Consider the following 22,900-nt stretch of genomic DNA (forward strand, 5'->3'; position numbering starts at 1 on the left):
TCAGGTTATATCACTGTTACTTCTGTTTGATAGGTTTTGGGTATAGTGGCTGGAGTACTCTATCAGGACCACGAGGTTCGGCAGAGTGATTTCCAGCAGCTCCCCTATCACCGCATCTTCATCATGCTCTTCATTGAACTGAATGCACCAGAGCCTATCCTGGACACCATCAACCTTCAAGTTCTCACAGCATTCAGGTAAGTCTGCTCTTATCTGCTATCCTGGACACCATCAGCCTTCAAGTTCTTACGGCATTCAGGTAAGTCTACTCTTATCTGATGTCCTGGACACCATCAACCTTGAAGTTTTCACAGCATTCAGGTAAGTCTATGCTTATCTCCTGCTCGGCAATCCTTAATCTGTCCAGATGAGGATGGATAGAGAGGATGAGGAATTAAGCTACCATACTAGTATTTCTTAATCCTCACATAGATTTCATGATTTCATGACCTTCATTAACGTGAACACATACTCTTTTGTTTTTTATAAATATGAAATGTCAGGTATTCTTTCACACAATACATCATACTGCTTCATATCACATGTTTTATTGTTTAATGTGTACATTGCTCTTTTATCTATACCTTGATTTTGTTTTATCAATCAAATTAGGACTAATTATGTTAATGGCTATTACAGTTGTTTTCAAAAGTTGTTATTTGTTGGTTAATCCTGTTTATGCTGAACAAGATGATCATTGTTCATAAGTAATTGTAGACTATTTTTGATCTCTTTGTGACAGCAATACATTCCACATCCTGCGACCAGTGAAAGCCCCTGGGTTTGCTTATGCCTGGCTGGAGCTGGTATCTCACAGAGTCTTCATTGGCAGGCTGCTGGCCCTCACGGTCCAACAGAGGGTAAGACAAATAGACCTGTTCATGTCACTCCCTAGATACACATGTTATGTGGGATACTATTGAAGAAAGAAAAGAGTAATGACTGTAATAACAAACCTGTGATGGGTAGATGGGGCAGATCATTAGCTAGTTCTCCTTGATGTGACAAAAACTAAATGTGGCTTACCAAACTCACTGGTAATTTTGTCACGGATATTATTACGTTCAGGCCAGGCAACTGAGAGGCCAAACTAGTTTTTAGAAGAAATAAACAAAGTGTGTTTTACAGAAAGTCCCAGGTATGATAGTAACCAACTTCGAACTAGAACAGGCAGTTTCTTTCACTTTCTCCCACCATTTAGCCTTTTATAATTCCAAGCCTTCTGACATCTTGTGACAGTCTCTTTGTGCAGGAGGAATTTCACAAGATGCATTGTGTGAGAGTAATAGAACTTCATTATTTCATCATTTTGTTGTCTGTATTCAAGGCAGTGTGTTGAGGGGTGGGTTATGGTGTTTTTGTGTTTGGATGGCATTACCCAGATATAGGGCAATATTTTAGAGCACAGATACACAGTTCAGGTCTTCTTTCATTCTGAACCCTGAAACGAATGGCCCGTGTTTATAGATAGGATGTAAAAAAAAATGTGATCAATCAATCATCCAACAAACAGAGCGACTAATGAAAGGTGAAATGTACTCTAACCTGTAAATAATTTGACTTTAAGGTCAGTGTACCAGTGAAGATAAAAAGGCATTACTTTTCACGCCATGTGTCAGATATGTATGAATTATTAATTTTTTTTGCGGGTGTGTGTTACCAGGCATGGGGAATGTATGCCCAGTTACTGGTCGACCTGTTCAAGTTCCTGTCTCCTTTCCTGAGAAATGCTGATCTCACTAAACCTACACAGCTTCTTTACAAGGTAACTATCAAAACAGGTTGTTGCACAATTCCACTTTTGCAACCCGTATACTATTTTCTTTGAGGCTCAATTTAGGTGGATTATATTATGGATCGAATTTATTGTAACTATATACAGATACAAAAGTACAGATAATTTTATAATCAAGGCAATTAAGTGTAGTAATAACTTATACGTGTAGTAATAACATATATTGCATAAAATTAAATGACTAGTCATAACTTTTGCTAATGGCGACATTTCTCTTGGCAGGGAACACTGCGTGTGTTGTTGGTGTTGCTCCACGATTTCCCTGAATTCCTCTGTGATTTCCACTATGCTTTCTGTGATGTGATCCCGCCAAACTGCATTCAGATGCGTAACCTTATCCTCAGTGCTTTCCCTCGCAACATGCGCCTGCCCGACCCGTTCACACCCAATCTCAAGGTGGACATGTTACAAGACATTGCCCAGCCTCCGCGGATCCTCACCAGCTTTGTCTCCATGATACAGCCTCCATCATTCAGGAAGGTAAACACAGCTCTCATTTCTACCCATGTATTACAATGGACTACTTAGTATGTTTGATCTATTTGTGATCTTATTTTGATCTTATTGTTGGGTGTTTGGTATTGTTTGCCCTTTACTTTGATCCATAGATTTAGCCAGAATTTGAAGTCACTTATTTCCAATTTTCTCCTGTTTTCCCTGTCTCTGCCATATTCATTTTGTTTGAATAGGGTGTCTAATAGACCCTGATACACACCCTGGCTAAACCGATGCTCTGGACACTCCAATTTCACTATGGGAAATGGCATTAAGAATGATTTTAGACGTCTAAAAGTATTGCGTTTGTTTGATTGCAGAATCTGGAGTCCTACCTGAAGACAAGGTCACCCGTGACATTTTTGTCAGAGCTTAGAGGAAACTTACAGGTATGCCAAGTATTTTTATAGCAACATAAAAAAAAAGAAAAACAAAAAAGATAAGAGAATATACTGTAGAGAAACTTTGCAGATGTTGACTGCTCAATGAACTTGACCTGCATACTGTGACTCAAATTTTTTTATATATTTCCGATTTTACTGTAGATTAGGAGAACTGAAGTATTTGGAAGCCTAAATTGAAGGTTTCCAGGAGAGGGAAGAATCATTTTACTTTTGTCAGTGTTGTTGTATGTGTTCAGTCTGGCTAAAATGAAAAAAAAAAAAAAAAAAAACTTGAAGGTAAATATTTAAGGTGCATTATGGTGTCTGTGTGACTTCTAATATGGCTAAATACTTCTAAGTATTGCTGAATAAAAAGTGAAAATTAAATTTTGAAATATGTGTGTTGTTGCTGTGATCAGGTGGATGAGCCCGGGATGAGGTACAACATCCCTCTCATCAATGCTCTGGTGTTGTACGTGGGCACCCAGGCCATTGCCTACATCAACAGCAAAGGCCTGACCCCCTCCATGAGCACCATAGCTCATTCCTCTCACATGGACATCTTCCAGAACATGGGGGTCAGTCTAGACACTGAAGGTGAGTAGACATCCAGGCTTGCTCTTGCCAAGGGAGGTAAATCTCCTGTGTTGTGTTGTGTCAGTTTTATGATAGTTCTAGTTTGTCCTTCATTGTTGTATGTGTACAATTTAAGACAAAGACAGTGTAGTTCTATATTATTACAAGGTTCATTGTTGCTAAGGTCATATATTTCAGGCATGTAGTCAGATTTGAAAAATTCGTTCAGTTGCCACTTTATAATATGTGAACCTAGATATCTTACCTCCAATGTAGTTGCTGTGAGTTCAAGTCCAGCTCATGCTGGCTTTCTCTGTGTGTGTGTGAGAAGGTCCACCAGGAACCAGCGGATGGTTATGGGTTTCCTCCCACCATAATGACCGGCCCGGATAGCACAGTTGGTAGAGCGTCCGCTTCGGGAGCGGTAGATCCAGGATTAATCCTTGATCGAGTCACACCTAAGACTTCAAAAGAGGAAGTTGTAACTTCCTCGCTTGGCGTTCAGCATGAAGGGGATAGTGCAATGACTGGTTTACCCGTATCAGTATAATGGCTCGGGCGGGGCGGCTTACGTGCCTTCGGTAAGTCGTCTCAGTGAAGCAGCACTAAATAAAAGAGCGGTGGAAATCCGTCCTGCAACAAGGAGGCAGATTACACGTACATGCACTCTAAGGATTCCTTCGTCGTCATATGACTGAAAAATTGTTGAGTACCACGTTAAACCCCAAGCACTCACTCACTCACTCCCACCATAATGCTGGTCGCCATCAAATAAGTGAAATATTTTTGAGAAGAAAAACACTAATTCAGTAGTAGAAAGTAGAAATCAGTAGAAAGAAAGATTAGTCACTGTTTCACATCTGATTTATTTCCTCTGTCTGTTGCAGGTCGTTACCTGTTCCTGAATGCCATAGCCAACCAGCTGAGGTTCCCCAATAGTCACACCCACTACTTCAGCTGTACACTGCTGTACCTGTTTGCTGAGGCTAACACAGAAGCCATACAGGAACAGATCACAAGGTACTGACCAGCACATGTCCACAGCTGTAATTAAGCAAGGCCTGCAGCTTAGCTTTACTGCAAATCTTCAACCTTTTCAACCACTGAAGCACGTTTTTGAAGGAAATTTATTCCTACAGTTATTTTGAAAATTGCACTAAAAATGATTTGTTTGTATCACTAAAGCTGCAAAGTTCAGAAAATTGTTAAAATTATTTCTCTGCATTTCGTAGTTTCCTCAGAATGTTTCAAAATATTGTTCACAGTGCAAGAATTAGGGTATTTGATGGGAGCTAAGTAAAACTGTTTTGTAATTCACAATCCTGAAAATTGGCGTAACACCTTGTATTGTAGGCATCAGCATTGTATTCTCAAATGTGTTTCAGTGTAATTGATTGTCCCTCATGGCATTCATAACATTCAAAGTGATAAGATATTACTCACATCGTGGCTGTTGTGTGCTGGCTAGGGGCACTTCAGGCACAGGAGTTGCTGGTTCAAAACCTGCAGTAAACAAGGAATTTGTGGACTCCCCTGATCCGTTTGACTGTAGGGTCTTGGTGACAATAAACAGTCAATGACGCCTACACGTGCAGTCTAACCCCTTACAATGTTGGAAAGTTTGTCGTAATCTTCCCAAAGGTGGGAATTTGACCACCAAGGTATAAGCAACAGTAAAAATAAATCAATCATAAAATCCCATTGTGTCCTGTAATCCATGATAGACCTGCAGAGCTAACAGCGTTCTAACCTCAATTTTTGACATGCTCAGTTGGACTCGATATGCAACTGAATTATTGCCCAATGGTTCAGCAGCTTGCATGTATTAATTACTAGTTATTAGTTACAGATAAGCTATGTGTGAAGCCATATGTTTGTGAGAGGCTTGGGCAGATGTGGTGGTTCTGTACTTTTCCCACCATTATTAACCTGACCATCTCCACCTTTGTACATATTTGTTGTTCTTGTTACAGAGTGCTGTTGGAGCGGTTAATTGTGAACCGTCCACATCCTTGGGGGCTGCTCATCACATTCATCGAACTCATCAAAAACCCAGTCTTCAAATTCTGGAACCATGACTTTGTGCACTGTGCCCCAGAGATTGAAAAGTAAGTAGAATGTTCAGTGTGGAAACATTTACGTCACTGAAAACAGTGAAGTCTGTTGTGCTAGTGAACCGTTTCATCCACAGCATATCAACCAACACAATTCTCAACTGACACAATTTCATTGTCCCATATTTCAGCCTGGCTTCATTGGGTGGAAAGCCCAATTTGCTGGTTTGACTGGTGTTGGAATGATGTGAAGGGGTGGGACATAATGTCTGTTTGACATGGCATTCCAGTGAGGCAGCACCATGAATGTGTTGCCATTGGGACCACTCTGTGATTAGCACCTTACACCCAAATACATTTAAATCAACATCAAACCCACTAAAGAATGTCTTTGAATTCATGTTTTCACTTTTCACACGACCTCTGACAACTTCAGCTCTCCCTTGCATATGATCCAACAAGTTCGTTTTTGAAGTTCTAGTGACTGACAACTGCTCCAAAGCATTTGATTGGTTGATTTTGGCTAACAACGACTTGTTTTGGAAGCGTGAGTGGTGTAGAGAGTTGTTCCTCACTGTAATGACCACTGTTGTTTTTTTCGCTTGCAGGCTGTTTGAGTCCGTGGCTAGGTCATGCATGCCCAAGCAGACGCAGAGTGTTCGAGAGCAAGAAACAGCCGAAATACACTGAGATGGCCTGGATAACGGAAGAACCCCATAGAAGGGAACTTTCCACTTCATCGTGGTAACCATCATGTGACTACGCACACCACTGGAAGAAGGAAGGGTGCAAAACTGGCATCCTTGGAATCGTCAGAGGGGTTTCCTCTGACTCTGATCATTTTCAAAGATTTCTATTTTTCTTGGCTATCTTAAGTTTATTTGTACGAGAGATTCATATTTGAAAGGCCCGAAGTGGGGGCCTCATTTTGACCTTTGATCTTTATATATTCAAAGATTTGTGACGAAGAATCAGTCAGGATTTGTTTTGTGGACAGTGACTCTGATGTGCTGTAAGGTTCAGTGATATAACCCTTTTCATGATCCTGTCACCACTAGCTGTTTGTACAGTTAACATTCTATCAGCGTTTGATTCCTTCTCTATCTCCAAGCTTTATCAGTTTGATTTGACCAGCCACCATGCTGAGAGTTGACCAACGGCTGTAGAGAATAAGGGAGCACACTGTTGATGAGAACATATCAGTATTCTGTGGCCTGTGTGATTCATGGAAAGAAAGATCATTTCATTTGTCAATATAGACCATACCTGGTGAAGGAACAGGCAGTTCTTGTGTTACTACTAAACACAAAAGATACCTTCCTACATTTTCCCCAAAGTAAGCTCAGCTTTAAGAATGCAAAGTCTTTTTGCCATTTGTGCAGTCATTTTATAATGATACTTGTGTTCAGTTCTGCAAGTTCAAACATTCACTGTTGACGTGAAAACCTATTCACAGTGTTTTTCCTCATTTTACTTTCAGATTTCTTGATGTCATTTTATTTATTTACTTACCTTTTACTTTCATCTGTCCTTGTCAAAATGTGTTGACCTAAAATGTGAGGTGTGTGTAAAATGTGAGGTGTGTGTTGAGAAAAACACTGCAATATTTCCATTCATTTAAGTAAATCATGCCAGCTACCAAGCTGTTGTCAGATTGTATGCATGTTCATCATACCTTCATTTACATACTGCATTTGTCAAAGACCTCAGTCTCTAAATAGCACTAGACATTCATCTAGTATACTGATTTTACCCATTGTCTCTGAATCACAGGTTCATTGCTCACGAGATTGCAATGTTGCAACTAGATGCAACATGAAGTGATGTATTATCAGGAATGATGTTGCAAGAACTTTAAGGAGTCAATATGCTACCTTTATTACTTAGCCTTCAATGCTTTTTCTTGGCCAAATATGTGCCACATCTAATACTAAATATGTTCGCTTGGTGGACACACTACTGGTACTTAACATGTTCGCGCTTAGTCTAATTTAATATTGTTGATATTTGTCATGTCAAATTTTCATGTCAACAGGTTAATTAAATACTCATGTTTTCATCTGATGACATGAAAACCTCCGCCAGGTGATGGTCTACCCAGCCTGGGATATCCTACCTTCATCTTTGTTATCAGTTACACTCGAGTAGAAACATTTTGTAAATTGTTACGGATGGTTATGTTATGTTGATGCCCAGACCTGGCTACAGATTGAAGCTCTTTCTACTGCTGATAAACACAGACCAGCCAACTTGTTCAGCGTCACAGAGCTGTTGTCTCTGTTTATCAGATCTTGATTATAAACCATGGTGTCACAGGACTGAAATGATCTCCTAAAGTGTGTCTCTCTTCAGAACCTGGACTAGAACGTCCACAGCCAAACCCACAACCAACTTGTACAACTTGTATTTGCTGTAATTATGTCTAATAAGCTATAATTTGGAATAAAAATTAGTGTTTGCAATGGACATCATGTTTTCATCATGACATCATAATGTGCAAGTTTACTTTTCTAATATCTTATTTAATTGTTTATTTGATTAGAAGTTCACATCTTAAGAATATTTCACCTATACATCAGCATTAGGATGAGAGCAAACCAGCGATTCGAGTGCACCCACAACCATCTGCAAGTTGCTGGAAGATCTTTCGACCCATTCCGACGAGGAATTCAGGCATGGACTGGACTTAAATGCACAGAATCAACATCGGTTAGAGGCTCAAGTCATTATGCTAGTTCATGGAGGCAGGCCATGTCTTGGCCTCAGATTGATGTGATTTGGACCTAGGCAGTTTGTGCCTTGGATCCAGATGGATGTGCCTTGGACCCAGATGCATGTGCCTTGGCCCCAGATGGGTGTGCCTCGATCCCAGCTGGGTGTGCCTTGATGCTAGGATTGGTGTGCCTTGGACCCGGATGAATGTGCCTTGGGCCTAGGCAGTCTGCGCCTTGGACCCAGATGGATGTTCCTTGGCCCTAGATGGATGTGCCTTGGACCTAAACAGTCTGTGCCTTGGCCCTAGGTTTGGTGTGCTTCAGCCCTAGGTTGAGTGTGGCATGGCCTCAGGTTGGCTGTGCCCTGGCCATAGGCTGGCTATGCCTTGGTTCTTGGTTGGCTGAACTTGATAGGTGTCCCCAGCCTCTGCCTTGGTTTCTTTCCCCCATCCCACGGTTCACAGATCTTGAGGATGGTTAGAAGTCAGGAGGCATGGGTTCAAACCCCAGATTGGGTCATACCAAAAACTTTAAATGTTACTTGTTACTGCCTAGCTTGGAACTCAGCACTGAAAGGTTGGAACAAGAAAATGGGCATGGATGTTAAATGTCTGTATAATGTGGCCGGCTGGGGTCTCCTGCCTGGTGTACCAGCATTCAGCATATGTATACACACCCAATGATTCCTGGTCAACTGACCGGTCTCGATAGCACAGTTGGTAGAGCATCTGCGTCGAAAGGTGGTAGGTCCAGGGTCAGTCCTGGGTCGAGTCACACCTAAGACTTTAAAAGATGAAGTTGTAACTTCCTCGCTTGGTGTTCAGTATAAAGGGGATAGTGCAACAACTGGTTGCCCCGTATCAGGATAATGACTCGGTCGGGTCGGCTTACTTGTCTTCGGTAAGACGTCTCAGTGAAGCAGCACTAGATCAAAGAGCAGTGGAAATCTGTCCTGCAACGATGACACTCATTACATGCACTCTAAGGACTCCTTTGTCGTCATATGACTGAAAAATTGTTAAGTATACCACGTTAAACCCAAAGTACTCACTTACTCCTGGTCAACTGAAAAATTGTTACAAACGACAAAACCCCAAACATAAGCACATATTCCACTTATACAAGCTAAAAGTATTTTAAAATGTCCTCCTTTGTTAACTTTAAGATGTACAGCAGCTGTGTATCAATTCATTTTAAACATGGTGAAAAGTAAATGTATCAAAGCAAATGTTAGCATACTATATACTGTATCCAGTAGTTTGTGTAGTCTTCACAGATAGCACCGGTACTTGTTCCATGCTGGTTCCCAATTTCAAGGCCCAACTAGTAACAAAAAACCCTGAGTTTTCGGACTCTTCAAGGCCTGGTAAGGATGCTTTTTATTTCCAGGCATTTCAATGTTTTCAAGCTCCCATACAAACCTGTCCATAAACCTGATTTTATCCTGGGAGTGTCCTTGAATGTGGCGTAATACATGGATCAAATAATCAGATCAATTACATACACTAAGTCATCTCTGTTTCTTGATTATTGCAGTGATGAACTAGCAATAACAGTTAAACAAAAATGAAATAATTAAGAACTTTCAACAACATAAAAACACTAAAATTTCCCGTTTTGTACACGTAATTTTATTTTTTTTCCTTTGAGATGTACAGGTATACCTTTCTTAAAAACAATGTTTGGACGCAAACATAAAAAGGATTTAAGTATCATTTGCATAGATATAACTGATCAAAATCACCAAAACTGAACTGCATTACTGAAAATTGCCAAGATATTTGAAATATTTTTTCAGTGTAAAATGAACTGAACCTTCACTGCACTGTGGTGGAAATTCACCAGATGCAGGAAAAGACTGGACACAAAGCAAAGTTTACAATCATCCACCATTACAAAATTCTGGTACTATAGCTTTTGTAACAGGAATATGTTACAGCTTTTGTAACAAGAACCTGTTAACTATAAACCGACTGAAGCCTCTTTTCTTAACAGAGAAGTTTTGTGCCGTCATGTATACATTTACGGATACCAATACCTCCTCTCTCTCTCTGATCCACTGTGCACAAGCCTATCCAATGTGCAACGGATACCACCCACGTCAGTACAGACTATCTTATGAGATAGTTTTACTAACCAAACCAGAAGCATTGGTATGAGAATAGTTTTCTCAAAGTAAAGTAAAACTGAGTCAAATTTCTGGTTGAGGATTGAGTAAAAAAGCAGAATGTACTAAAAGTGGCACAAACTATATACAAATACATTCTCTACTGACTATGGACACAGCAGTTTTCTTTGTGTGTGAATGCAGTCAAGGTCATGGCCATGTCTGTATGTGTATACACAGCCCTGCAAAACCTCCCTATTGTATCTCTAATTTCCAAGTTAGGCCCACACTGATTGACTGGATGTGTACATGAAAACTGTGGGATGGGCATCTGTTAAGGATTTATCCCTGCATAGAAATAATACCTATGGATACTTGATCAAACAAGATCTTCAGTCAATTTCTCCTTTACCAGAAAAAAAAAAATGCAACATTCCTTTATTCTGTTCTCACCGGTCATTTGTATACATGTATCTTTATAATGAGATCTCTGTGTGAAATTCATGTATTATATTAAAAATGAAATCTCACTATCGCGCAAGAGTTGCATGGTATCAGATTAGCCCGTGTTCTTGTGTCAGTCCTATTTTGAAGAAACGTCATGCTGGGAAGCGAGATTTCACTTTGTATGAACTGTATAGCCAAATCTGTTCACACCACCATGCTACATAATCTCTTGACCTCGTTTAGACAGAGTTGTGTACCCAGGCAGATATCAGCTGGGGGCAGGGTCCTGTGTGTTCGGCTTCAGGACAAATACCGCATCATCAAGCACATAGAATGACTGCTGCAAATCTCCCTCACACAGGTACGGGAGACGAGTAAAACGCTCCAGCTCAAACCCCGCCGGTTCAAACACATGTCGCACTAAACAGGTCACCTGCTCCTCAAAACTCTGCCCCTCCAACCGAATGTTCTCTGTGGGGATGTGGTCATCGGTACCTGCAACACACCTCCTACAGTTAGCGAGAACCAAGATGCTAAACGTGTATGATTTCCCCATCTGGTTTCCCTAAGCGTTGGGACCTCGATGGCCAAGGAGGGTAGCACCCCAGCGTGGGTCCATGACCCAGGAACTTCTCACCAATGCGGTCGCTGGGACTTCAAGTCCAGCTCATGCTGGCCTCCTCTTCTGCCATACGTTTGAAGGTCTGCCAGCAACCTCCAGATGGGTTCTTCCCAGGGCTCTTGTCAGTTTCCTCTCATCATTAATGCTAGCTGCGGTCATACAAGTGAAATATTCTTCAGTACAACGTAAAACACCAATCAAATAAATAAATAAATTCCTGAAAGGTAACTTTTGATATGCATAAAAAATAAAATGAACAAATGAATGCTTGATGTTTAACATCAAATTGGCAATATTTCCAGGCAAGAACATGTTAGAACCACAAAGATCAAGTTGCCTCACTTGGTAACGCTTTCAAATTTGCAAAAACATTTTTGACAACAATCTTATTGTATAAACCTGTGGCAGCTTTCTTTGTGAAAATAAGTAATTACACATTAATAATACACATTTTTAGGCTTTCTTCACGAAAATAATTCATTTAAAAACACCCCATTGTGGCAATATGATTACCTAAAACAATCCCTTAATTTTTATACCTTTCCCACAAACTCACCTGTCTCAACATAAGGCTTAAATGGAAGAACAGTGGCTATGATAACCCTTCCTATTCCAGGTGTTAAGCTGGACCTAATTGAATGGAGGATGCTGATTGGCTTGTCACATCTGTCCAGAAGATTTAAACAACCAATCAGATCATACTGCAACGTGCCATTGCCCCAGGCCTCTATGCCTAAAACTCTACAAAGAAATATAAGAAAAATGATGGAAAACCAGTATACATCTGATACAAGAGTATCATGAGCAATTAAAGTAATTGAATGACAAAAGTCTTAGCAGACTGGTGTTGTTCTTCATTGGTTAAGTTCGGTGTCACATTCATTTTGGTCTTGATATTCATCATAAGTGTCTCCCTGTAGCAGTGCTGTTTCACTTGAAGGTTATGCTGAAGACACCTGAGATGACACCCTTCCCCATGCAGAGTACATTTCAGGTTCACCATTTGTTATGCTGAGTGTAAAGCAAGGAAATACAAGTACCCAGTACCGAGAATATTTGTCGTGAAAATGTTGACCTGACTTGGGATTGAATATGGATCTTCTGGTTACTATGCAAACCATTCAACTATGACATAAATATCACTGTGGGCATCCCCTGGGTTTTGCCCACTTTCCTCCCACCATAATGCTGGCTGCCGTTCTATAAGTGAAATATTCTTGAGCATGGCATAAAGCTCCACTAAAATAAATATATAAACAAATAAATCAATAAATCAAGGCACTCCGATCTATTTTACTTATATTCTGAGGTTACAAAAAGACAAGATGAAAGTCACTATTGACAGCAAGACCACTGAAAACAATATCTGAAACTACATTTATTTACTTTCTTATGCCTGCTGATTAATGTATGAATAACTCACCTGTGTGCAGAAGTGCGCTTTTATACATGAAAAAAATCCATAAAGCCCAACTTTGAACACCAGCATTTGACAACATTTAATTCAGTTAAAAAAAGTTTTAAGTTTTAAGTACCGTATGGTTTCAGTTGTCTTTCAGCTCATAATAATTTTATTTCGTTTTTTCACTTAAAATATCATACACCAAAATACATTTACTGGGCCATAACTGGACCAATTAAGAAATCATTTTAGGTGTGAACATACTGAAATCCTCTCTCCTGTAGCCGTGTTATCATAGTAGACGACGCCTCTGTAGCGTAGACATTTGCGAAATACGTCCCCATGATCTGAGTTATCTTCCCATCACCTGCTCCTGTGGGTCAAGCGAGACAAGACTGAGACAAGGCCATTATGTGACTACGACTATTTATTAGCATGCTTGCAAGGTGTTAATTTAAGCATATTCTGAAGGCATTATTCTATGTTAACGGATAAAATTATACTTTTCGTGAAGCCTGGCCAATCCATCCAATGTAGTTTTGTCTGTAAAATCAAATTAAAAATGTGCATAAATTGCACCAAAAGTTTTTTATATGCAAAAAGGTTGAAGAATTAGGCTAGACATATTGCAATTAACAACCAGCAATGGAATTAACAACCAGCAATGGAATTAACAACCAGCAATGGAATTCACAACCACATAATTTGTCTTTAAAAAGCATCTCTCACATCTATAAGTGAAGAAAACTACCACATGTATCGCAACAGTTATGCATACATATTCACCCACAAAGTAAGCTCAGTGTGTGTAAAATATTGGTGAAAGGCTGCAACAAACTTGCAACATGTCACTTGCTCATTGTCACCAAATTCACAAGAGTCCAGATTCTAGAAATATGGAAAACTTACCATTCCAAGTTGGGACTGAACCATCCCACTTGCCTATATTCATCACTATAAATCCACAGGATAATTTTTGTTAGTTAAGACGGCAGACAAATTTACATAAAAATACCTAAATCTAGTAAGTTATCTCCCTTCCAGTGATCTGTGATCCCAAGTAACTGTTGGAAGTGGCTGTGAGAAAATACAAACATTGAACCTCTGTCAAGATAGCTGAAAAGAGAAAACAAGACAATAAAATACTAACCATATTTACTTTAATGGTGTGAATTATATGAGAACAGAAATACTGAGCTTCTGGGAGCAGCAGACAAAAGAGCCAACATGATAGCCATGAAATCATCTTAGTGGTAGAGAAACCTGCATGTGTGCTTTGTGCAACCCAACCCAGCTGGCTCAAGAATTACAGTCAGGTTTATTACTGAATGAAACCAGACCTTTGCCAGGTAGCTGTGGTAAACCCTGACCTTTGCCAGGTAGCCATGGTCAACCCCTGACCTTTGCCAGGTAGCTGTGGTAAACCCCTGACCTTTATCATCTAGATGTGGTAAAACCCTAACCTTTGCCAGGTATCTGTGGTAAACCCCTGGTCTTTGTCATCTAGATGTGGTAAACCTCTGACCTTTGCCAGGTAGCCATGGTAAGCCTCTGACCTTTGCCAGGTAGCCGTGGTAAACCCCTGACCTTTGCCAGGCAGCCGTGGTAAACCCCTGACTTTTGCCAGGTAGCCGTGGTAAACCCCTGACCTTTGCCAGGTAGCTGTGGTAAACCCCTGACCTTTGCCAGGTAGCTGTGGTAAACCCCTGACCTTTGCCAGGTAGCTGACAACCCTGAACTAAAATTATGGCCAAAGCTGAAAAAGCAAGAGCTAGATTCGAACACTTGGCCTCACTTGTTAAGGCCGTGATGGTCATAGCAAGCCAGTGCTTTAACCATCTGAGCCAGCAAGGTCCCCATATCAACAGAGGCCCTGTTAAACATTGGCTGGGCAAGTGTGCTGGTAAGTGCATTGAAATGTCATTGGAAATTATATACTCATTTGTACTTATTCAATAATGGAGGTGTTGCTCACGAACCAGTTGAATGCTGACATTCTACAGTACAAAGTGATAAGAGTGAAAACACAGGTATTATATGGAAAACACAGGTATTGTATGGAAAACTCATGCATTGATGGAAGTGCTACTCATAAAGCAGATGTACATTGAGTCAGGCTGTGATAGTGTGAATGTACTCCTCTGAAAAACTCTGAAATAATGATGTGCTGCTCACAAATGTGTTGAAATATGTGGTATTGTGATTATCTTGAATATTTTGGAAAACCGAATAAAGGAGGTGTGTCTCAAAAACACTGCACACTGTGATAAATTAATGTGGAATATACACACTTTGAAAACCTCCAATAATCGAGGTGCTGCCCATAGAACTGTTGAACGATGACATATTATTCAGTACATTATGATGTTGTGAAATGTATTCCTTACATGGAAAACTTATGCATTAATTAATGGAGGTGCTACTGATAAACCACAGGAGTGCTGACTTACGCTGATAATGTAGAATATGCTCACTCTGAAAACTCGCCTAATTTTAGAGGTGTTACCCATAAGTCAGATGAGCAATGATACATTGTATTATACACTGTGATTATCATGAATACACTTCCTATGGAAAACTCACCCATTAATGGAGGTGCTGCTCATAAACCAGCTTAGCACTGAGCGGAGTATAGAATGTAACACCTGAGTAAAAACCCAATCGGATTTTTGGTAGCAGTTCTCCAAAAAAAGTTCTGTTTCCGTATCTTGATGAAATCGGATGAATTTGTCCCGGATGTCAGCCGGAAGTTTGTCTTGTTCTACCACATACCACTGTTATTAGAAAGGAGCAGATTTTTGATACCAGTACATGATGAACAAATCAGAAAAAACAAAGACAATTCAACATATTATGTCCCTACCAGAGGCATTAAGATTTATGTTTTATTGATTACTTGCCAAACTTACCTCAGCCTAAAAAAAGGCCATGAGTTTCCCAGAGAAATACTTAATATCATTCTCATTGAATGAACTTGAATTAAATGAACCCACACAAAAAAATTACACTACATACACCTATAAGTTTGAAATATACTTAAGGAAAAGAACATGTACGCCATGCCTTAGCTTTGGTAACAGAATGACGTGGTAACTTACATAATCATGGCAGTCATGCCTGTGACGTTCGTCTTCCAACATCCGATGATATATAGTCCTGGCCACAGAACTTCGCACCAAGCCGATGGGTCTTGGTGATTCTTGGTTCATGTAGGACATGGATGACTGAGGGCTATCCTCCATATCCACAGTGATGCTAAAGCCAGAAATAAGTCAGAAACTTTGATTCAGATTTCCAGTAATTTTCATGTGCAAGTTGCAACTGCCACTTCCAGTTCAACCAAGGGAAGTCAAAGTGCTCGCCGGCCGACTCGGGTTCTAGACTCTAATGCCACATTCTGCTTTATTCTAGCAAAACGTCATTTCACGATCTCTTGAAAGACCGATATGAAGTATAATGAATAATCTGTGCAAAGATTACTCAATATTTTTTTCAAATACCATATGATCGATGGATAAACAATCGATCATAGAAGAGCACACAGCTTTCGTTTTACACTCGTGGCATTTGTTTTCCTGATGTCAAAACGAGGCTGGGATACCCGATGACGTCATGCACAACGTACATTCTATTTTCAGCAGTGGGCTATCCCTGATCTCTATGGTTTCAGCTTGGACGTTCGATTCGCTAATTAGTGGACACACAATTCAGCTTCAGCTACATTTTGATTCTAGATTTGGAGAAAATGTGAAAAGATTTCACATGCAAACTGGAGTGGTAGGTTCTTTAAGTGTTTACACTAAAAATAGATTAAATGAATAAAACATGCCAGATTCCCGTTGCAATGAGAAAAGGCTTTGAGTTGAGCGTACAAAAAAGTAATGTTATGACGCCGGAAAGAACTGAGTGTACAGGAGACAAACATAAATACACAGGACTACATACGTTTATGTGGTATCAAACTTAATATTGTCACGCATAACAAGCAACAAAAATAGAGTATGTGCCCAAGAAATCATAGTATGACAATAAAATCTCGAAGTATTAGGCTAAAATCTCAACATGGTCTCAGTGATTACTCTTTCACCTGTGCGATATAGTGATACAGGTAAAACAAGAGAAAACTATTATGACCTCAATTCACACTCCAGAACAAAGGCTAATGCATTTGGAGTTAAACGAGACGAATCATGGAATAACAGACCTACATACATCTTTTTACAAATACATGGGCCTATAACAATGAGATTAATATCGACATTTAGGTCACAGCATGAATCTGCTCGCTTTGCCAACAAACAAATGTTACCATTTTCAGTGAAACTTATGTAGGACTACTTGCTTTTGTAGACACAGCTTTAATATAATTAATGAACTTACATGCATTCCCCCATCTCCCTGTACTGACTTGTCACTAGTATATATCTGAAATAACACCCCACTCTCTACACTGACGTGGTGTCTATTATAAATCTGAAGTAACACTGACACGCTCCCTGTATTGACTTAGCTGAAATAACACCCACTCTCTATACTGACGTGGTGTCTATTATAAATCTGAAGCAACACTGACACGCTCCCTGTATTGACTTAGCTGAAATAACACCCACTCTCTATACTGACGTGGTGTCTATTATAAATCTGAAGCAACACTGACACGCTCCCTGTATTAACTTAGCTGAAATAACACCCACTCTCTATACTGACGTGGTGTCTATTATAAATCTGAAGCAACACTGACACGCTCCCTGTATTAACTTATCTGAAATAACACCCACTCTCTATACTGACGTGGTGTCTATTATAAATCTGAAGCAACACTGACACGCTCCCTGTATTAACTTAGCTGAAATAACACCCACTCTCTATACTGACGTGGTGTCTATTATAAATCTGAAGCAACACTGACACGCTCCCTGTATTGACTTGTCACTAGTATATATCTGAAATAACACCCACTCTCTATACTGACGTGGTGTCTATTATAAATCTGAAGTAACACTGACACGCTCCCTGTATTGACTTATCGCCTACTAGATCTGAAGTAGCACATACCCGCTCCCTATACTGACTTGGTGTCTGTTACAAATCTAAAGCATCTGAAGCAACACCCGGTCCTTGTACTGACTTATCATCTACTACATCTGAAGCAACACCCAGTCCCTGTACTGACGACGCCTACTAGATCTGAAGTAACACCCGGTCCCTATACTGACTTATTATCTACTAGATCTGAAGTAACACCCGATCCCTGCACTGACTTGTCGGTAAGTTTTGGTATTTCCCAGAATAATGTTTATACATAGATGTGTGACGTACAGAGCAAATGCGTTATTGTTCCTCCATACAAAGTTTTTACTAGCATTGTATTTGTTTGCAAGAATTATTTACATTAGATTCTTGTAGAGGAGCTTAATATCACTACATCAACTGCCGTAACATCAACGGATTCTATAAAGACCTACCCTCTTGAGAAACTATTTAAAAAACATCAGCTGTACAACTTAATTTGTATTTACCCTCTTAACGAAGGCACTAAAAGAAATATAGGCCTTTTCGGAAGAAGTACCGTTTTTGCAATTGCAAAAATCCAGGCGTTAGCTATATGTGTATTATTAAAACCTCCAAACGTCTCACTGAAGAACTAGACGTTGTGATTTCTCTACTCTCTATACGATTACCACTCTGTTAAAAGTAAAGTGTTACATTTAACAGTGTAAGGATCACGAGGAGTAACTGCACTTGTGAGAGTTCACATTCGTACTTCAGTAAAAGTGTTATATTTTAACTCTGTTTCAAGGGTTGGTTTAAGGCGTTGGCTTTTGATAGTGTTGGACTGTGAACACTTAGAAGAGTGCTAAAACATTTACACTTTACAATCGTGGTCAGATAGCTCTTACAAGTGCTAAATGTAACACTTTGGTTTTCAAATTGTATTTCTCACGAAGATTTAACTGATATACTTTCATCACTAATTGTATCGCTGTTTCATATGAATGGTCACCGCCACATTAACGTCAAAGGCAACAAAACTTCTTCAGTTACACTACATACAAGGATTGCCGTTCATGGGATCTTTCGTTGTTCATCGAGTTGCTTGAATTTCTCATCAGCAACATCTATGTGAAATTCGTGAAAAGCATGATGATATATCAACACTACATAGGTATACTGATGGGTACCCATTGTGACAATACTTTGGCTGACCTATAATCTTTTTGCTCGTATGATGACGACCATATGCAGAAACTATTAAAAAGTAATTTTCATCCTACCCGATCTTTCTCACGTTCTAAAAGATATATTGATGATCTGCTGGTTTTAAACAAACCATAGACAACAAAGGTGGTGAAAGATATATATCCGCCTTCTCTGAATTTAAAGGAAACCGCAAACTGTCCACAGTGTATGTCTTATCTGGAACTGTATTTGTACGAAAACCAAAACAGTGTAGAAGACTTTACAGGAGAAATAGTTACAGATTTGACATTGTAAATTATCCTTATGTAAATACCAATATACAGAAGAGCCCTACTTATGGTGTGTCCATATCTCTGCTTGTAGCATTTAATTTTCTTAGATCCCGTGTGTTATGTGACCATTTCGATCAAAATCACAAGTTATTACTTAAAACATTAGTGTGTCAAAATTATTCAACCAAACGCCTTCTTTCTACGCTTCTTAAGTTTTACAGTGGGTATAATTCTCTTGTAAGTACATATGGACAGAGCATCCAGAATCTCTGGCACTGTGTTTCATAATTTTGTCTAATTCCGCTTAACCCGGGGCTAGGGGCTGTATATTCATCGTGTTGAATTAGATCGCCAAGTTGGACGAACAGTTGCAACTTATGGACAACTTATATACTACCGTGGCACACGATGCGAATACTGATTTCACTCAGTCGCCGATTACATCCCTTGCGTCTTTCCAGCATCGTTGAAAACTGTTCACTGCTTATCTCTCCATGATTCCGTCCGAATTTCGCGCGTCAAGTACTTTCTTAACTCTTTTGTGGTTTGTGTTTAACGTAGTTTTTGGAATTGGCCTTGCGACTATTGACCTGGAACGTCCATCTGGGTTGACGGCTGGTATACGAATGTCTGTTTCGACTCATAGATTTTAACCATGACGTGTGTCCATGCATGGGCGAGCACAGTTACACTGAAAACTCATCAACTGTGGTATATTTCTGAACATATGCTTAGCTTTGTGCGTCGTAACAAATTTAAGTCATATGACTTCCAGAGCGAGTTCATACCTCCGAAGTGCTGTCACCATTGCCAAAGACACCATGATATCCCATATTCTCACAATACACTGACACCGGGCCAACCAGTCCTGTGTCCTGGCTCTATCTCCTCAGTGCCGAGCGCAGCAACAAGTGTCATTTTTAAAGTTTTGATATGGCCCGGCCCGGGCTTGATCCCAGGACTTCTGTCTTCGAGGCGGTCGCCGCGGTTTAGTTTTTGTTGGTTTGTGGACATAATACGCTTTGTATTCTTTGTGCTGCTCCTGTGTTCTTTGTCTGCTCATGATGAAGTGTACACGTCAGTACACGTAAACTACTTCTGACTCAGTAAAAATCCATGGGTTATAGTTTATTCAGATTTAAATTTATCTTAGTACCTAGAAATTAAGCGTTTGTTCTGAGTTAATTTGTATCATTTTCATCAATAACTTAAGGTTTTGGCATGGTCGCTATGATTTCAATTCAATCCGTAGGCCTTCAGGCGTATAGCTGGCTGAAGACATCACTGTAGCGTTTCTTAATGAGAAAATATAAAATTTAAAAATTAATAAAAATTAATAAAACATGTTTTATTAGGTAAATAATACCGGATATTGATAATGCATATAAATGAATGTTAAATATCATCTCAGTTAATTTGCATACAGTTAAAGCTTGAACAAAATGAAATCTTCAAACTGCAATATCTCTGGAATAAGTCAAATTATATTAGGGAAATAAAAAAACAAATCTCATCAAAACGAGGAAAGGAATTGCAAACACTTGTAGAAGAAATCTGATTTTCCGCCAGGAATGTGATATAACCGGACAAATCATGAATAAGGATTTAATCCATACCATGCAGGGGCTATAAAAGTTGTGTTCCGGTCAAAGCGAAAAAACTAATTTCTGTTCCTGGTCGTAAGAAAATGGCTGTCGGCCGACCCACCGTCTTTCTACTCAGTCGGCGGACTGAATGTGATAAAGGGCTGGGTTTGAAGTCTGTATACAAATGCCCGGGAACTGTAATGAATTGCTCATAAAGAAAGTTAGTTTGTCCTGATCTGGCTTAAGTGACATTTCCAGGGCATATGAAACAAAATCCTTGGTGGTTAGGATTTTATGAGATCATGCCGCTGTGTTCATATGTCATATACAGTCAGCACTCTGCCACTCGGACCAGTTCATTTTAATAGTGCGCATGACAAGAACAAAAGAACCAAGACTTCGGTTTGGCGATTGCAAGACAACGCAAAGTGTCTTCAAAAGGCAAGCTACCGATGGCTGGCTTTATTAGAAACTAGAGGATTGAGAAGAAAACACAGCCAATAATACAGGAACGTGCTTTTGTGCGCCTTGAGAAATGTGATTAGACTTTTCGTAGTTAGTACCCTTCATAAAAAACTGTTAGCATATCTTCATGTTTCATTATTTCATTCGTACATAGCTGGCAGATGGGAAACGTGACGCTTTGTGCTAGGTCGTGTCGAGATCGGCCTGTAGACAGCACTAGATATGATTAGCTTATTAATACTCCGCTCTCATTTCACGATAACTCATGCATTTCCTTTAGTTTTGTTTATCTACATACAGTTTTAAGGCTTGAACTTGACTCCAAAGACTTAACCGTCTCAAGAGTAACCCTTACCAAGTGGGCTCGCAAGTCAGCATGGTGTGTGCGATATATAAAAGAAGTGTCCGCTTTTGCGTGCTGTTAAAGTACTGGTAATATCATTTATGCTATACTGGTGACTTGAATAAGACAGCTTAAAAGAGTCGCTTGCTTGTTTTAATGGTAGTTCGATATATGACAAAAGACAAAAAGGTTATTCGTCCACATATACGTTTTTTGTCCACACATGAAATGAATTGATGTAAGTGTGTGTGGGTGTCATTTCAATTTTAACGCCACACATATATTTGTTTCTTGATTTTTTCCCTTTTTGTTAATATTATTATTGTATTTTAAATTCCAGAATATCACTTAACTTATACGCATGAACTTTGCAGCAACTTTAATATCTGATTTGCCAAACAGGGGCGGTTAATATTGTCAAACGAAATAAGTAGATTTGTCTCCCCTGTCACATTGTGTTCGACTTCTTGATGGGCAGCGTGCCGAACAGGCGGTCTAAGGAATATCTGTGTTACCATGTTTAAACAAAAATTATCAACCTTTACTTGAATATTTTCATTTACAGCTAAATGAATGTGATAAAAGTCCTGTTGTATATTCTGCTACAAAGACATGAAAATTAAAGGTAGATATTTTATTGATTCGCAACGTCTTTACAGCTATGCAGTATCATAGGCCGAGGCCTACGTGTTTATAGGCCTACATGCATATTTAATATATAGTGCATCTGCTTACGTCAATATATACCGTAGGTCTGAGTGAACACACAGTACCTGTTGGTCTAGACGGAAATTCCAATCACAAAATGTGTTAATTACGCTATTCACTTGTATCTGTGTAAAACCCAGTATTAGGCATACTGAACAGACACGAAGTTATATTGAATGAATAATTCACTGAAATTAGATGTAAAAAAAAAGTAAATAAAATGAATATATGTTGTCTTTAAATTATGGCTGAGGTCATTAAATTTGTCTGGTATACCTAGTGAAAGGCCGTGGTAAATACTGCGCGCATACTGGCTTACATCAACTAACTATAAACCTCACAGTTCTTATATAGGCTTAGGCTTAGTGTCAATGCAAATACACGTGTGGATGTTTACACGGACGAATGTCATATACAACAATCTCAGATCTGATAAATAACATCTGAGCAATCACTGGCAGTAAACATACGTTCTTTAAGTTGAAACCACGGAGTGACAGTCTGAAATTATACTTAATTGTTTATGATGTAGCCTGTGTGTACATGCTGTAAGTTATGTCGCGACAGATGAAAATACACAATGTTATGCCTTTGTCCATGTACCTATTTCTGACACCTTTCGTCATAGCACTTACAGTGTATTTGACCCAAAATTACCTTCATGACAAAGTTACTCATGTTGCCCGATTCTAAGAAGTATATTGATCTTTTAATGGTGTTTTGAGGTGAG

General features: G+C 39.4%; 2 protein-coding genes across 3 annotated transcripts in view; one reads left to right on the top strand and one right to left on the bottom strand.

Moving 5' to 3' along the window:
* LOC135474669 (CCR4-NOT transcription complex subunit 1-like) overlaps positions 1-7,764 on the top strand; it is a 37,702-nt gene extending 29,938 nt beyond the window's left edge. For both annotated transcript variants that reach the window (XM_064754206.1, XM_064754208.1), the window contains exons 44-52: positions 34-197; positions 743-860; positions 1,664-1,765; positions 2,018-2,275; positions 2,611-2,679; positions 3,093-3,270; positions 4,137-4,269; positions 5,223-5,357; positions 5,912-7,764. In XM_064754206.1, the coding sequence (XP_064610276.1) occupies positions 34-197; positions 743-860; positions 1,664-1,765; positions 2,018-2,275; positions 2,611-2,679; positions 3,093-3,270; positions 4,137-4,269; positions 5,223-5,357; positions 5,912-5,993 (1,239 nt within the window). In that variant the 3' untranslated portion in view covers positions 5,994-7,764. The remainder of the gene's footprint in view (positions 1-33; positions 198-742; positions 861-1,663; positions 1,766-2,017; positions 2,276-2,610; positions 2,680-3,092; positions 3,271-4,136; positions 4,270-5,222; positions 5,358-5,911) is intronic.
* A 1,870-nt stretch (positions 7,765-9,634) lies between these two features.
* On the bottom strand, positions 9,635-16,145 carry LOC135475244 (protein-L-histidine N-pros-methyltransferase-like). Its single transcript, XM_064755068.1, has 6 exons — positions 15,694-16,145; positions 15,179-15,369; positions 13,611-13,711; positions 12,860-12,968; positions 11,750-11,934; positions 9,635-11,066 (listed from the first exon to the last, which is right to left on the bottom strand). Exons 1-6 carry the CDS (start codon positions 15,835-15,837, stop codon positions 10,840-10,842), a joined length of 957 nt encoding a protein of 318 aa, XP_064611138.1. The 5' UTR covers positions 15,838-16,145; the 3' UTR covers positions 9,635-10,839.
* Positions 16,146-22,900: the final 6,755 nt, after the last annotated feature.

This window comes from Liolophura sinensis, chromosome 9 (assembly GCF_032854445.1).
Source record: "Liolophura sinensis isolate JHLJ2023 chromosome 9, CUHK_Ljap_v2, whole genome shotgun sequence".
NCBI lineage: Eukaryota > Metazoa > Mollusca > Polyplacophora > Chitonida > Chitonidae > Liolophura > Liolophura sinensis.

Excerpts from the sequence above, each read along its gene's own strand:
- LOC135475244 (XM_064755068.1), bottom strand. The coding sequence starts at position 15,837 with ATGGAGGATAGCCCTCAGTCATCCATGTCCTACATGAACCAAGAATCA. Across the intron at positions 15,370-15,693 it reads GGCATGACTGCCATGATTAT|TGGTATGTGGTAGAACAAGA; the intron begins GTAAGTTACCAC and ends TTCTAATAACAG. Across the intron at positions 12,969-13,610 it reads AGATAACTTACTAGATTTAG|GAGCAGGTGATGGGAAGATA; the intron begins GTATTTTTATGT and ends CTTGACCCACAG.